General features: G+C 44.8%; 1 protein-coding gene across 1 annotated transcript; it reads right to left on the reverse strand.

The window, feature by feature from the left end:
- Positions 1–1,469: 1,469 nt before the first annotated feature.
- Positions 1,470–15,147, reverse strand: TWF1 (twinfilin actin binding protein 1). Its single transcript, XM_035128133.3, has 9 exons — positions 15,082–15,147; positions 12,017–12,094; positions 10,729–10,907; positions 9,161–9,256; positions 7,178–7,282; positions 6,001–6,126; positions 4,745–4,895; positions 3,752–3,873; positions 1,470–2,439 (listed from the first exon to the last, which is right to left on the reverse strand). Exons 1-9 carry the CDS (start codon positions 15,104–15,106, stop codon positions 2,269–2,271), a joined length of 1,053 nt encoding a protein of 350 aa, XP_034984024.2. The 5' UTR covers positions 15,107–15,147; the 3' UTR covers positions 1,470–2,268.

Here is a 15,147-nt window from a genome sequence, read left to right on the forward strand (position 1 = left end):
CAGCTAAGCCCAGTTCCAAAATGGCTGCAGTGCGACTTCTGGCGTGGCGGCCATTTTGGAACTGGGCAAAGCAGCATCAAAAGTCGCTTCTGAGCATGCTCCACCCAGTTCCAAAATGGCAGCAGCGCTACTTCCGGTCTGCTACTTCTGGTCCGGTCCCTTATTTCACCCACAGGAACTTGACAGGTATGTTCTACCAGCTCCCCTGGGTTCAAATTTATTGGAGCATTTTGGGAGGAGAAGCAAGCTATGCTGCTACTGTAAAGAGGGAACTATTCCCCTAGCACAACCAAAGTAAGATGCAATGTCTTCATTTCAGGGAGTAACCAACACGGCATGCTCCATGTGTTGTTGGAGTACAGTTCCCATCATCTCTCACTATTGGTCATGTTAGCTGGGGCTGGTAGGAGTTGGAGTCCCAGCATCTGGTGGGCTACTCCTGCATTGAACCTGGAAAAATGGACAGCAGAGATGGGGAATCTGTGGTCCTCTGGATTTCATTGGATTCCAACGCCCTTCAGTCCCAAACAGCTTGGCTATAGGTCAGGGATAAGGGAGCCAGGAGGCCAACATTTGAAGAACCCCAGCATCACCATTCTTGATCTACAGCAGTGGTGGAAGGTTGCCATCCAAATTAGCTCACAACTCAGTCCTTTTGTTATTCCGGTAAGGAAGTGTTTAGAACTGATCACAGCAATGATCACAGTGGAGCGGTATTAATACATAGCTGCCAAGTTATCCCTTTTTTACAGGGATTTTCCCTTATGCTGAATAGGCTTCCTCGCGAGAAAAGCGAAAACTTGGCAGCTATGATTAATATGCTGACATTACAAGAGAGCCAAGTGTTTGTGATTAACAGTGATCTACAAAAGTTCCACGGAAAGGTGAAACGCTTTCTTTCCCGCAACCTTTTAAATTTAAACAAATTGTTTCCTTGAAAACAAGCTCTCGCCTACCACTTATACTGGGAGAGAAAGACAAAGAGCCACGGAAGCAGTTTAGTGATCTTGAAGGTTAAGAAAGACCAACTAAGACAGGGAACGTCGGTTACATAAAGCCCTAGTGAATTCAATAGAATTTACTTCCAAAACAAACTGCTAAAAATGGCTGGGAGATAAACATTTGGGGACCTCAGAAAGAAGCACAGATTATTTAACATAGAAAGCTAAGATGGTAACCATGTGTGCTTTAACTGTTCACTTACTGGGAAGCAGTTATTCATGGTTTGCATCAGCTGTGGCTGTTGTTCAACAGAAACATAGTTTCTGCTTAGTTCGATTGCATTAAACCAGCTGGGAAAGGCTTGCTTCCTCTACCTAAATATATTAGTTTGACTCAGACTGCAACCATTTAATAATTTCATACCTGTTGCCTGGAGAACATCTTTACTTAGATGCAAGAAACGCATGAGGATACACTTAATGGTTTGCTTGTGAACCGGGCCAGAACTGAGAGTCAATCACACCACAGCAGCTTTCATAATTTAATTAGATTGGAATGATTTGGATGGTGAAAACTCTTATTTCATAGCATTGGTGTTCCTTACAGAATCACATCTTTTTTAATGTAGTGCTTAACCTTATTGCCAAACATGATTTATGTAAAAAAAAAAAGTGTTATTCTCTCAGAAAACCAGAAATGTATTGTTAGAAGGCTACAAAGAATATAATTTTGGGTCCCTGTATCAAATGAGTCAGGTTTCAGTCTAGTGGCAGCCAGATCTTAAAAGTCTAGTTGGAATAAAGGCCCATTGATCTCAACGGAACTTGCTTCCAAATAAATGTTTAGGATCATGGTATGAAAAGAGTGGAATAAAATATTGCACTGTTTGTACTTCCCCTGTCTTTCTACAATGGAGAAAAACAGGGCCCAGTCCTGCCAATTTTTATTCTAAAGCAGCAGCCCCCCAAAAGTAGATAATGCAAGAGAAAAAAATTCAATATCTAGCTAATGATCCATTTTATGTTGTCACTAAACTGACTTCAGACCTCTATATGCTACATATAGCGTAGTGTTGAACTGTAAGGCTATGATATTAATTCATATTAGAATTAACCTTATAGAAGCTTCTAGTTTTAGTTGAACCCAATTCATTACAACCACAGGCTGTGGACCTTGTATCATCTAAGGTGGCGTGTAAGTGCAGTGAAAAATCACGAGTCACCTTATTCTGGAAAAAAAGGGGTGTGGAATGCTTTCAGTTCATTTCTAAAGGCTAGGGTGGGTTCCCTACCGCCCACCGCAATGCTTCTGTTCCCGGTGCTGCATTTAGTCAGTAGGTGTTTCGGCTTCTGCCGGGCCCCTGATCAGCCTTCGGATGCCCCTTTTGCCTGCGGGTCCTTTCGGCTTGGCAAAACTCTGCTTGTGTGCATGTTGCTTGGGATGAACTTCTTCATAAAGGAAGTCGGCAGTTAACTCTTCCCCATCGCCGATTTCAATCTAAGTGATTTGGAAATGAAGCATAAGGGTAAAGGTTAAGGAGTCGGTCCCTGCACTGCTGACAGTTTCATACACCTTATGACTCTGATCCAAAGAAACACAAAGTCAGTGTGTATACTGATGCATGGCAGAGTGTTTTACAAAGAATGGATGCCTTTTTCAGACTATTTAAAGAATGCCTGATGATCGTCTTCCAAAGCAACTACTCTATTCCGAACTTAAAAATGGAAAGCGTAATGCTGGTGGTCAACAAAAGAGGTTTAAAGACTGTCTCAAGGCAAATCTTTAAAAATGTAGTATAAACACGGACAACTGGGAAACACTGGCCTCCGAGTGCTCCAGTTGGAGAACAGCCTTTACCAAAGGTGTCATGGGCTTTGAAGAAACTCGATCTCAGGACGCAAGGAAGAAACGTGCTAAGAGGAAGGCATGCTTGGCAAATCCACACCGTGATCAACTCCCGCCTGGAAACCAATGTCCCCACTGTGGAAGGACATGTGGATCCAGAATTGGCCTCCACAGTCACTTACAGATCCATTGTTAAAACCGTGTTTATGGAAGACAATCTTACTCGGCTACGAGTGATTGCCAAAGAAGAAGTATGATGAACTGGCAAGCAGGATTTGAGCTATGTGCAACCAAAGTACTTAGATAGAAGATAGGGTGCAGCAGAAGGAAGGAAACAACAACTCCATGGGAAAAGAGGTAGGAAGTCCACAAAAATGAGAGAAAATACAAAATTGTGTTTTGACTGTATATGCTTAAAATGTTGAAATTTAATAAAATATAACTGATTTTTTCCCCCTACATGGCTATAAATGGTACTGTATGAAATAACATGCAGAACCATCTATTGGTGGATCAGAGTTAACTAGTGGTTATTTTAAATTGGTTAAACTTGGCTAACAAAGAATAAAAAGGATAATACTTTAAAAAATGCAGTCCAATCCTCTGCACTCTGCAGGATTAGGTGCACCTAAGTCTATTGAAGTCAATGGACATAGGTGCATCTAGTTATCCATAGGAAAAATGGATCACCTTGCATCATAGTGATGGCAGCTCATTGACAGCTGAGCAGGCCTAGCCTGCTGGTGAAACAATATGCCAAAAATGGGGGAACCCAATATTTGGCACGCCAATCCAAATTTGTGTTCCATACCCCTGCATTTCTGTACGTGTACAGTGTTTGTGCAGCAGCGCTCACCACTGTCTGTTCCATCCATCTCTCAGGTAAAATTAAATGAGAAGCACAAGCATACAGGGACCTACATCTGTGGGATGGCACAGCACAAAAATTAAGCAACCCCCTTACCTTTCTGATGATCTGCATCCACAGTTGTCTTTCTACAATTTCTAGAAGAGGACTCTTGCAGCTAGAGTAGAGCATCCGTTCTCGTATACTGCACATATAGCCCGGCATGGAGTAGATAAAAACTGCAGAAATGTTTCAAGTGGTGAGAGATTATTCCAAATATAATCCTTTAATAAGACTTGTTGCAAAGATGGAATGATTAAACACTTCCTTTCTAAGACTGGAGGACAATATCAATATCTATCTATCTATCTATCTATCTATCTATCTATCTATCTATCTATATCTATCTATACACACACACACACACACATATGTATTATACACTAGCTGGCCCTGCACGCGTTGCTGTGTGTTAGTCTGTGAGATGGAGGGTAATACCGGTAGCCCCACTTCAGATCCCCCTGAGCCTCAGAGTACCCCTGAGCGGAGGCGAGATACTGTGGAGAGGGCAGGTTTCATCCCTGTGTCTCCCCCCACCCTGTTGTGACCTATCCCTGCCCTCTATTCGGGCCCCCATCCCCCCCCAGGCAGGCCCCTACCTCCACTTGGCAATGTTGGGCCTTGTTGCTGTAAAAGGCCTGTTTTCAGTTCTGCTGAGGTCTTCAATACCTCTGCCGGATGGATGTTTGTGAGTGGTGGATCTCATGGTGGAGGTGGGGTTTGTGGGTGTGGTGTAGATTTCACAGGAAGGGAGGGGGTGTACTGTCGGAGGAAATGCACTTGAGGGCGCTGTTTTACTTTGTTGAAAAAGAGGTCTGTACCTGCGCAGGTGTGAGTTCTGAGGGATTTTTTTTCTAGGAACACTCGGGGAGTGGGCTGGATCGTTGTGTCAAAATTTCAGGACGATCGGTCAAGCGGTTGCGGAGAAAACTGGAGCCCACACTTTCACAATTTTTACATTTATATATACATATATATATATATAGTCCTCCAATCAATCTTGCTGCTTTAAAGACCTAATCAAGTTCATACACAGAAATACTTGCATACCTATTGATTCCAAGTAGTCTCCTTCGTGGGAATGTTTGTACAGGAAAAAATGGTACCGTGCCGAGTCCTTTGGAATTCTTTTCGGCAAGTCCTTCAGCTCCGTTGGGAGTGTACTAGCCAGTTCGATAGTTTCATTTTTCATATCAATTTGCTGTTAGCACACATAATATTGGTTGGAATTAAGACGCGTAGCAAAAGCCGGTCTGTTTCAAGCAAAATACTGCTAGAATAGGGGTGGGGGAAGTATCCATCTTGTGGACTGATCTTGGCCCTACGACACTCTGAAGCAACCACCTCCTTCACTGAAAGAAGAAGGGGAAATGCTTCAAATAGCGCTTTTGGAATCCACAGCTTGGCGGAATTCTACCCCCAGCTTCTGCAGATGAGAAGGGAGAGCTTTCTTGCACAACTGAACTCAGCACTAAGCAGGATTGCCCACCTTCCTCTCCCCCCCCACCTACTGATGAAAAGAGAGGCTGAACCTGCTTGGTATGGATGTTTACAAGTGACAGCAATAGTGGGGCTTCTCTGCTTTGCTACTTTTGCTTACAAAACACAGCTTTTTCTCTCACCCCTGTCACATGGAACAGGGCCAGCTCTAGGGGTAGTCTGGGTGGCGCGGGCTGCCAGGGTGCCGGCCCGGTAGGGGGGCGCCGCACGAAAACCATGCTGCACGCTGCGCCCGCCCTCCAGCCGCGGCAAGAAACGGAGCGGGGCGGGAGCACCGGAGCGATCTCCGCACCACGGCGCCAGGGCGCCCGACGTGCTTGAGACGGCCCTGCAGAGGAGAGAAATAAAACTACATTCTGCATGCAAAAGCAGCAAAGTGGAAGAGCCCCGCTCACTGCTGTCACTTGCAAACTCCAGCCTTGTTTCCCCCACTCCATTTCCATGGGAGGGAAGAGAGAATCAATTTGCTAGCTCGATGCTCAGATCTTCCCAAAGTGCCAGCACTTGTGATTCCCAGCACAATGTGATTCCCAGGTGGGGATCCCACAAAGAGGAATTGTGGCAGGTGGGCAGCCCCGCCCACCTGTCAATCATGTGATGGCAAAATGACACTCACTGATGAAATTTGATCCTGATAAGGATCTGGGCCCATTGAGGCAAACTGTTCACCACCCAGACTTTTAATAAGAAATCCGGCTTGTAATAAGATGTGGAATTTTAAGAACAGAGTCCCTTTTCTATTTCCACAAACAAGAATGAGAAACCTGTATGCTCGTAATGTTCAAAGGATGAAACTGCGTACTCACCAATTGCACATAGTTAAGCTGCTTGTTTTTCAGTTTTTCCAGTGCCTGGAGGGCTTCTTTAGCTATAGGGAATGCTACACCTTGTAGAGTCTGGTGCTTAGTGTCAACACTGACGTCAGTTTGTACCTGAAAAGAAAAACAAGAGAGCAAAGCAGCTTGAAAAAGGTGACACTTAGAGACTCCTGTTCGTGCTCCACACAAAGTCTAGCCGTGGAAAATTCATATGCAAAAGAGAGGAGGATCCTAATCTTGAACTTTAAACTGTTCTGCACTCATCAAAACCTTTATTTCTTAATGAGGCTTTAAGAGGGTTTTCTTCACAAAAAGGAAACAGCAGTGTGCCAAATAGGGTTCACACAGGAGAGTGGAATGTTTGTCTCTCTCTCTGTGTGAGAGACACAGAAAAATAGGGGATTTGTTTAAATGCAAATAACTTATGTGGAATAATAAGTGGATGGGCTGGTAGACACCAGAAAAACTTTTTTTTCTTTTCACAACTTTTGGAGGAGAGATTCTAGGGCTGCTGTAAGACCCTCATTTTCCTTTCTTCACCAACTCAACAAATGTATGCAGGTTATAGTGTGGCAAATTTTAATTCCTTAAATTAGTGCTCGTGGCTACTGTTTTATAGCGGGCCTTGGAAGAAATTCTTTCCCTCAAAGCATAAACAGTCACAGATATTCGAAGCCAAGCCATACCTGGGAGATGCTTTCTTTGTGCTGATGTTTATGGACAAAGTAATAAGGACTAGAAGCAGCCCCCACCCAGGGGCGTACAAAGGGAGGGCGGAGGGGGTGGTCTGCCCCGGGCACCACATAGGGGGGTGACAAGATGGCACGCTGCCCCCCCAGCTGTAAAGCAGCCAAGCGAGTGTGCACAGTTAGTATGGGCGCCCCTCACATGTCGTCCGTACGGGCTGCCATGCGTGCACGCCGTCCATGCAAGCATCCATATGGGATGCCACATGTGTGCAGTCCATACGGACATTGTGCATGCACTGCAGGGCGGTTTGCCCTGCCCCTCAGCGTCCTGCCCCAGGTGCCGGAGACGGTTCCTCCGCCACTGCCCCCACCCACCCTGGTAGGCTCTCGAAATTATTTCGCGATTTGACCTACAATACACTTGTCTTTCCTTCTGCTTTGTGGAAATGCCTGGCTCCCAAGCCTAGGTGCAATACCTCATTAATCTTGATCTGTCGGAGTTCTTCTTCGGCTGCGGTCAGAGGGGCAGGCGAGGACTGAGTTACCAAGTACTTTTGGTAACCGTTCAGCGAAACATCATCCTGCGAACACAAAAAAAAAAACCCAGCCGTTTCCCCTGCGTTTCCAAATTCTCTTCTGAGGCCTCCCAACTTGGGACCTCATGGCTGTAAGCGCAGCTTTATGACAGCACTATGTGGGCCTTTTTGGCTCCTGTGTTAAGAATGTAGGATAAGCCTGCTGGATCAGGCCAAGGACCCATTGAGTGCAGCATCCTGTTTTCATAGTGGGCAACCAACTCCTTCCTGCCTGCAGGAAGCTTAAAGGCTGGACCTGAGTGGAGCAAGCTTTTGCCCACCTGCGGTTCCCAGAATCTGGCATTCCGACGTATAATGCAACTGACAGTGGAGGCAGAACATAGTCATCATGGCTTGGAGCGCAAACAATCCAAATTTCTCAGAGCCCTCCTACATGTCCCCAGATGCGTTTTGAACGCATGGGTCAGACTTGAAATAGGAATAATGAGAGTGGAGGCTTTAATCTGCCTATCATCAATCTACAAATGTCTGACTTTAAATCTGCTCCCCCAAGGAATAGCTCCATTGATCCTCTGTGACCAGTTCCAGTCCAGCTGGCAGTTAGCAGTCCTGAACACTCTCCAGAAAATGGGCTTTGCTCCCCAAGCCCTTCTAAGTTTGGGATTGGGCCAAGCAAAAGCCACGGTCAGGCAAAGACTCATAGATATTGAGAGACAACAGGACTGCTCAAGATGCCCTGAATATAAAACTGGAGAAATCAAGAGAGACATAGCCACTCCAGCAGGCTACCTCTCCTTTCTCTTATCCAAAAATGTAAGAAGGGCTTGCACACTTGCCAGAAGCACGGCCTTGCCCACGCCTGTTTTGGAAGGATCATAGAAAAAAATCCCATATGCTCAAAGACTCTGTGCCTGCCCATTGAGGGAAATAGGAAGCCCAGAGCACCTTTTCTTCAGATGCCCCTTCTATGAAGAGGCACGGAGGGAGATCCTGGACCCCATACTGGCGAGGTTAGTAGGCCTCGCAGAAAAGCAAATATACGACCTGTTCCTGCTAGGCAAAGACTTGAAGATAATCAGGACGGTCGCCAGATTCTGCATCCAGATAGGCAGACACAGACTTTCTCATGAGAATAACCAGCCCGCCTGAACGTCCCAAAATACAGTTCCCCGAGTGACCTAGGCCCAGTTCTCTGTGGCGGCTTTTTAAGTTTTAAGTATTCCCATGTGCATTGCATTTACAAATATCAATTTTATTGTTGTATAAAGTGTCACATGTATGTTATGTTCCTTGGAACTGTTCTTCCAAAGGGATTTTTAGAAGAGCTGGTCTTTGACCGTAATAAAGTATTCTATTCTAGTCATCATGGCTAGTAGCCATTGAGAGCCTTGATTTCCGTGAATTTGTCTAATCCTCTTTTAAAGCTATCCTGTGGTGAACATAGGAGTGGCATTGCTACGGAGTAGTCCCAACACAACAGACTATTTTCCTGATGTCCATGCACGCAGCACAAACATCTGTAAGGAGGCGGCTTTGGTGTGACCAGCTGTATGTACAGCTAGAAATGCAAAGACCCCTTCCTGATGGACGTGCATGATGCACACACTGATAGCTCAGTTGGTTAGAGCACAGTGCTGATAACGCCAAGGTTGCAGGTTCGATCCCAGTATGGGACAGCTGCATATTCCTGCATTGCAAGGGGTTGGACTGGATGATCCTCAGGGTCCCTTCCAACGCTACCATTCTATGATCTATGTCAGGGGGGCGCATGATGCTGAGAGCAGAGTTCGGCAGCACAGCCCTGCTTCTTATTCCCTATAATGCCTGCACAAGACTTAGTGGACTTCAGTTGCCACATGGAAATGGAAGAGATATTGCTTCCGAGGTGCCACTCAGAAGCAAAACCCTCTGCAGAATACACACCTTGTTGGTTCCAAACACTTCGTCTTTAATATGCCCGCCTCCAAATTCTTTCTTCAGGGTTGCCCGGGTAGCTGCATACAACATTTTCTGACGAACCTGCCGAGAGAAGATTGATTTTTGCCTTTGAAGCCAGATAAATGGATGTTACGGGCAAAAAAAGGCATAAAACCACTGGGCCTTTCTTTCTGCTGTGACAAGCTACAACCACAGCTCAGAGGCAGAGCATCTGCTTTGCATGTAGAAGGTTTCAGGTTCAATCCCTGGCATCTCCAGGTATAGCTGGGACTGACCCACCTGAAACCTGGAGAACTACTACCTGTCAGTGCACTGCAGACACTGCTAAGCTGGAAAGCTCAGTGGTCTCCATATAGGGAGATCCCTATGTTCCCTTTTTAAAACAACAGTAACTGATTTTAACTTGTAAATATGGTGCCATCGCTATTTTATATGATTCTGTGTTTTGTATTTGTATGGTAGCATCAATGAGTTTGTTGTGGCCTAAATAGCAGCTACAAAAAGTGTTTTAGTTGGGTCTGGGTACAACCCAGTGAATTTTCACCAGCAAGCTCAGTTCACCATTTGTGACCAAAGTACTGGCCATCTTACTGCTCATAAAAGCTCTGTGAACACCACCAAACCCTGTATCATTAGAGGAACCAAACAGCAAATGTTACCAGCTTCATTCCCTAAATGTATTTGTTGTGCTTTAAGATCTCATTCCTTCAACCACTATCCCAATACAGACACTATCCCCCTACAGACACACAAAGTGGCATAGAGGACGTCATGGCACCGGAATGTTATTCCACTGCAAGAGGTGTGGATGCCACAATCACATTCAAGGGATCAACTGTGTTCTCCAACCTAATTGGTTGTCTCTTAGCCAGGACTCGTAAGTCTGGCTTCATCCATACAGTTAAAATATTTCCATACTGCCCACAGCCACGTGAGTGAGCACTATGGGGCTACGTGGGTGTAGGGGAAGAAGAGGCTCGAACACTTCTTGTGAGAGCAAATAACTGTTACAGATGTTGCCAGACTACAACTCCCATCATCCCTAACCATTTATCATACTGGCGGGGCTGATGGGAAATGGAAATCTAACAATATCTGGAGGGGCACACATTGCCCAGCTCTGTATTAATATAATATAGTCGTACCTTGGAAGTTGAACATAATCTGTTCCAGACATCCGTTCAACTTCCATAACATTCGAAAACCAAATCATGGCTTCTGATTGGCTGCAGGAGCTTCCATGGAAGCCCCGTCAGACATTCGGCTTCCAAAAATATTTCACAAACCAGAACACTCACTTCCAGGTTTGTGACGTTCAGGAGCCAATTTGTTCGGGAACTAAGCTGTTAGAAAACCCAAGGTATGGCTGTACAGAGTTTGGTCAACATTGCTGGCTGGCCTTTGATACCAGATGGGTTTTTTAAGCTGCCCACCCCTGGATTAAAATGAAGTGAATAGTGCCTCCCCCCTTTTTTTTAACCAAACCAGTCAATCATGGTTTGAAAGTTCAACTTGTGTTTATAAGTCACTTGATATTTCATTCCATTACTTACAGGAGAATGGTCTGGTGACCATGCAATAAAGATCCACTCATATCCTTGGGCATTTTGAGAATCTAATCTATAAAGAATATAACACGGCTGCTTTTCTTCAAGGAGTGGGAGAACAAAGGAATCATAATCTGCTTCCCAGGATCCAACAGCTTGTCTTGCTGATCCCACAGTCAGCTGTTCTGTGAAGACAAGAGTTGGTACATGACAGGCAAAAACTGATACTGTACTTTGTTTTGAAATCTGCTGAATGTACACTAAGTAAATGCTTAAGTACAAGAGGGTAAAGAAGTAATACAAAGAGTAATTCACTTAACAGAATGTTAGGAAGGCAGAAGTTTAATCTTTTCATAAAAAATTACTAGGGCTTGTTTTGCTCTGGAATGTTAGGTGTCTAAAGACAGAAGGCCAGGATTGTATATTTCTCTAATACATATGAATATTCATCTTTTTCTTTTTTAAAAAAAAGAGATATTTAAAATGCAATTTTGCCTTTAGAAATTGAGAATTGATACAAGGGACTGAAGAAGAAATCGAGCATTTATCCTTGGAGATACATTATAAAACTTTTAAAATCCTAATCCTAATCATGGAAGCACTTTAAATTCTGTGCCAGCTGAAAAAACACAGGCCTATAAGGTCTCAATAATATTGTGACTATGGATATAGATTCTTTATTGACCTGAGCAGCTCTGCATAATTACAGGTAGGGTTTTCTTACAGCCCTGGACCTGGAGATATTGGGGTGTTTGGTTTTTTTTTTGAACCTGAGATCTTCTTCATGCAGAGGAGAAGACTACCACCAAGCTACATACCCTCCTCTTTCAGGTAAGAGGTCCTTAATTAAGGTGGTCCTTAATTTCAATGGATCTACTCTGAGTAGAACTTGCACTGGATACAACCCAAAGCAACAAGTATAGCAGGAGATACTGGTGAATGCTGGTTTTCCTTGACTCTGACAGGAAGATCCTACCAGAAAACAATAAATCGTATGTGAACCATTGTAAAAAGTACTCTAAGCCAGCAATCCCATGCTCGCTTACTTTGAAGTAAGCCGTACTGAATGCAGGGGGAATTGCTTCTGAGTAGACATGTATAGGTTTACACTGTTAATGATGTTTATGATTTTATTTAACCACAAAAATGATATTAAGGTAGCGAATACTTAAGCAAATCCTATTGACAAGCAGCCCTTGGTTCAAGAAATGGTATATTCAAGATGGGAAGTGATGCTGATTTCTCAATGCAACTTTGTAAATGAAAACCAGAGGTTAGGAAAGTAACCACTTACCATTTTCAATAACTATTTTCAAAAACCTGTATTGTCCATTTCTGGCTCTAGCAAAGGTTTCTTGGACTTCGCCGCTAGCTGCAAAAATACAAAAGGAAAGAAGATTGACCCCATTCACTTTGTACAAAGTGGTTTCAATAGAGCACAGCTGAAACACATGGTGGAAAGAAGATCTACAGACCAAGACTATTATGAAACGTTAAAGTAAGGGCATCATCTTTGTTACTCTTTTTCGGCAGACATTTGAAAAGAAAAGCTCTCAGCTTTTTCTATGCACCTTTACTGCCATCAGCAGAATAGTGGGTTATCATAAATATTGACTTTTTTTCTCGAGATATGTAAACCTCTTAGGAGATCTCTTGGAAGTAAAAAGTGGTATACAAGTCAAAGAATGTGGACTTCATTGGGAGTTCATCAAAATAGTGGTTCAGGCAAGGAATTGTGCCACCTAAATTCCCTTTGGTGTTACTAAATTTCTTTTGCTGCCATGCAACAAAGTTACATTACAATGTTACTCTCAGCCTAAAGCTTTAACCACAATATCTGATGTGTTTGGACAACGTTTTTCTGGTGTATTTTTTTTTAGCGTATTGGCTGTGGACACGGGTAAATCTGCAATTCACAGCGGATTGGTGACTGGTGAATGCTTTCTATCAAACAGACAAATCAACAAAGGTCACAAGGGGACGTGCACAAATATGAGCAATTTTCACTGATATCCTCAGGATGGTTTTGTGACAAAGATACCTGCAAGTAAACTAACTTTCCTGATGAAAAGCTCCATGTAATTAAAAGGTTGCATTTATTTTTAACACCAAGTGGTTTGACCAATAAAATATATTGTTCATTTTTTAAAAAATAAGCATCCTTTTGATCAACAAACTAAGTGGTATCTGCCTTAAAGTTTGCAGTAAAGTGTTCAACTGAACTTCCAAGCAATGCAACGTTATACTTACAGTGCAATCCTTTGCATGCTTACTCAGAAGTAAACCCCACTATCTTCAGTGAAGTTTATTATCTACAGGTAGGGTGCTGCGGATTGTGTCCAGGTAAGCAACCACAGAATTGCAGCTGACAAGCACTATCTTAACCATGTCTATTCAGAAGTAAATTCTAGTGAATGCAATGGGGCTAACTCCCAGGTAAATAGGGTTAGTATTACATTCTCAATTACTGATGCCACAACCCATCACTTCAAATTTCCTAGGGTTATTTTTTATATATATAAAAAAGTGCCTTGAATTGCCCAGCTATGACAATCAATAGATGAGTCATGCATAGCAACGTAAATACATTTTCCTACAGGAACTAACATACAAAAAGAGTCACGTGAATGTTACTGAGCTTCAACCACTGTAAATTGATCTTTTGCCTCCTTAGGCTACGGAGAGCAAAAGCAATGAATTATGTCAGCTCCACAAAGCCGCTTTGGGCAGGGATAAGTCGTTCCCTTTTGAATGTTTTGAGGAACATTCTAGGAAGCGAAGGAATTTTTCAGAAGACCCATTAAAAACCATGCCTAATCCTAATCATGCAGCCCAAATGACACGTCTTAATCTGAACACTGATACACAATAGCCTTTCAATAGATGCACTAGTATCTTTTGCACAGCAGTAATTTCCCCTGGCACTATTTAATTTTCCTATCTAAAAAAGGAGGAATTTAACTGGCAAAGCTTCTCTCCATGCTGCAGCAAGACAAAGCACAGCAATTAATAACAAGCAGTTTCTGAATTTTTCCGCCTGTGCACCCAAACTCCACCTCACCCAGCTATGCTTTGATCTCACCACCACCACCACCTGGAAACTCCCTGATCCTGTTAGGAATTACGGGATTTCAAGGGCATTTGCATCAGGCTCCTCTTAGGAGGAAGTTAAGCCCCACAGTCAGTGGGTTCTCCTTCCAGTTTGACATATGCACATACGCTGGACCAGGCTGTTATGTATTCCTATATATGGTATTCTGGAGCGCAAAGCACGCAGGAGAAAGTTGAATAACTTTGCAGCACCGTTGCTCCTCGCTTAGCAGCACAGGCTCTTGCAACGCCAGTCGCAGACTCTGCGGGCAGGTGCAGGTCGAAGGAGGCCAGCGGCAGCCTGCTCCGCCCCCTCCGGCTTTAACGGGAAGAGGACATCTGCTCACGTCGCCCGCCCGCCCTCGCCCCAGGGGCAACTGAGCACGTTGCACTGGGCAAAAACTCCGCTTTGCAGGATGGCTTGTGTGTTTGCTTCTTATTCTTTAGCTAAGCAGGCCGCCTTAGATTTGGATCAGACTATCAGACTCAGTCGCCCGGACCTTGGACTTGAGTCCGCAGCAAACAATTAAAAAAAACTAAGGTGAATGCCAACTTAAATATGATATTGGGTGGGCTGGTAAGCCCCGCGCCGCCACGCGTAATGGATCAGAAGACGCGGCGCATTTGAATGGCAATGCCCATCAACTTATGGGGGGCAGCCCCTTCAAATATTTTTTTTGGGGGGGGGCAAAGCGACACCGGCCCCATGAGTTGCTCCCATGTGGTGAGTATCCTAAAAGAGGGAGCGTGTGCAGCATGCACAAGCCAGGTGACCGTCTGAAATCCACACCCACTGACTTGGACCTTCTTCCCTTAGTGGGTGGGTGGGGGGGTGAATCACGTCTGTGGCTCAGTCTGTAGTCTCAGGGTCGCGGGTTCGAATCCCACGTTGGGCAAGAGATTCCTGCAGTGCTAGGGGTTGAGCTAGATGACCCTCGGACCCTCTTGCCGCACTTCTAATTCTGGAAACGGTGAAAGGCACTCCGCGCGCGCTCAGAAGCTGAGCCGCCGCCGCCCTTCCCCTTTCGGCTCCGCGGGGGGGGGGGGGTTTAGGATGCAATGAAGTTGAGGGTGAGGGTGGAAAGGGAGAACCGGCTCCTTCCAAGTTACTTTTGCATTCAGACGCCGGAAGTTTGGCCCGATCTCCGTGCAGGGCAGAGAGAGGGAGAGGCGGGGAGCCATTCATTGGGAAGGATCCAGCGCCAAGGGGCCAGGGAGTGGCGCCGGGGGAAAGCCGCGGGTTCTGCTACCCGAGAAGGGGCTCGGTACCTTGGATGCCGGTCTGGTGGGACATGACGCCAAGCAGCCGCCGGGAACCGCCGCCTCTCGGGCCGG

This window comes from Zootoca vivipara, chromosome 9 (genome assembly GCF_965207765.1).
Source record: "Zootoca vivipara chromosome 9, rZooViv2.hap1.1, whole genome shotgun sequence".
Lineage (NCBI taxonomy): Eukaryota > Metazoa > Chordata > Lepidosauria > Squamata > Lacertidae > Zootoca > Zootoca vivipara.

What these genes read in the sequence shown, in the direction of transcription:
- TWF1 (XM_035128133.3), bottom strand. Translation starts at nt 15,106, where the DNA reads ATGTCCCACCAGACCGGCATCCAAG. An exon ending in GAAAATAGTTATTGAAAATG is followed by an intron (nt 10,908 to 12,016) that starts GTAAGTGGTTAC and finishes TTGTCTTCACAG; the next exon opens with AACAGCTGACTGTGGGATCA. An exon ending in AGACTACTTGGAATCAATAG is followed by an intron (nt 3,874 to 4,744) that starts GTATGCAAGTAT and finishes ACATTTCTGCAG; the next exon opens with TTTTTATCTACTCCATGCCG.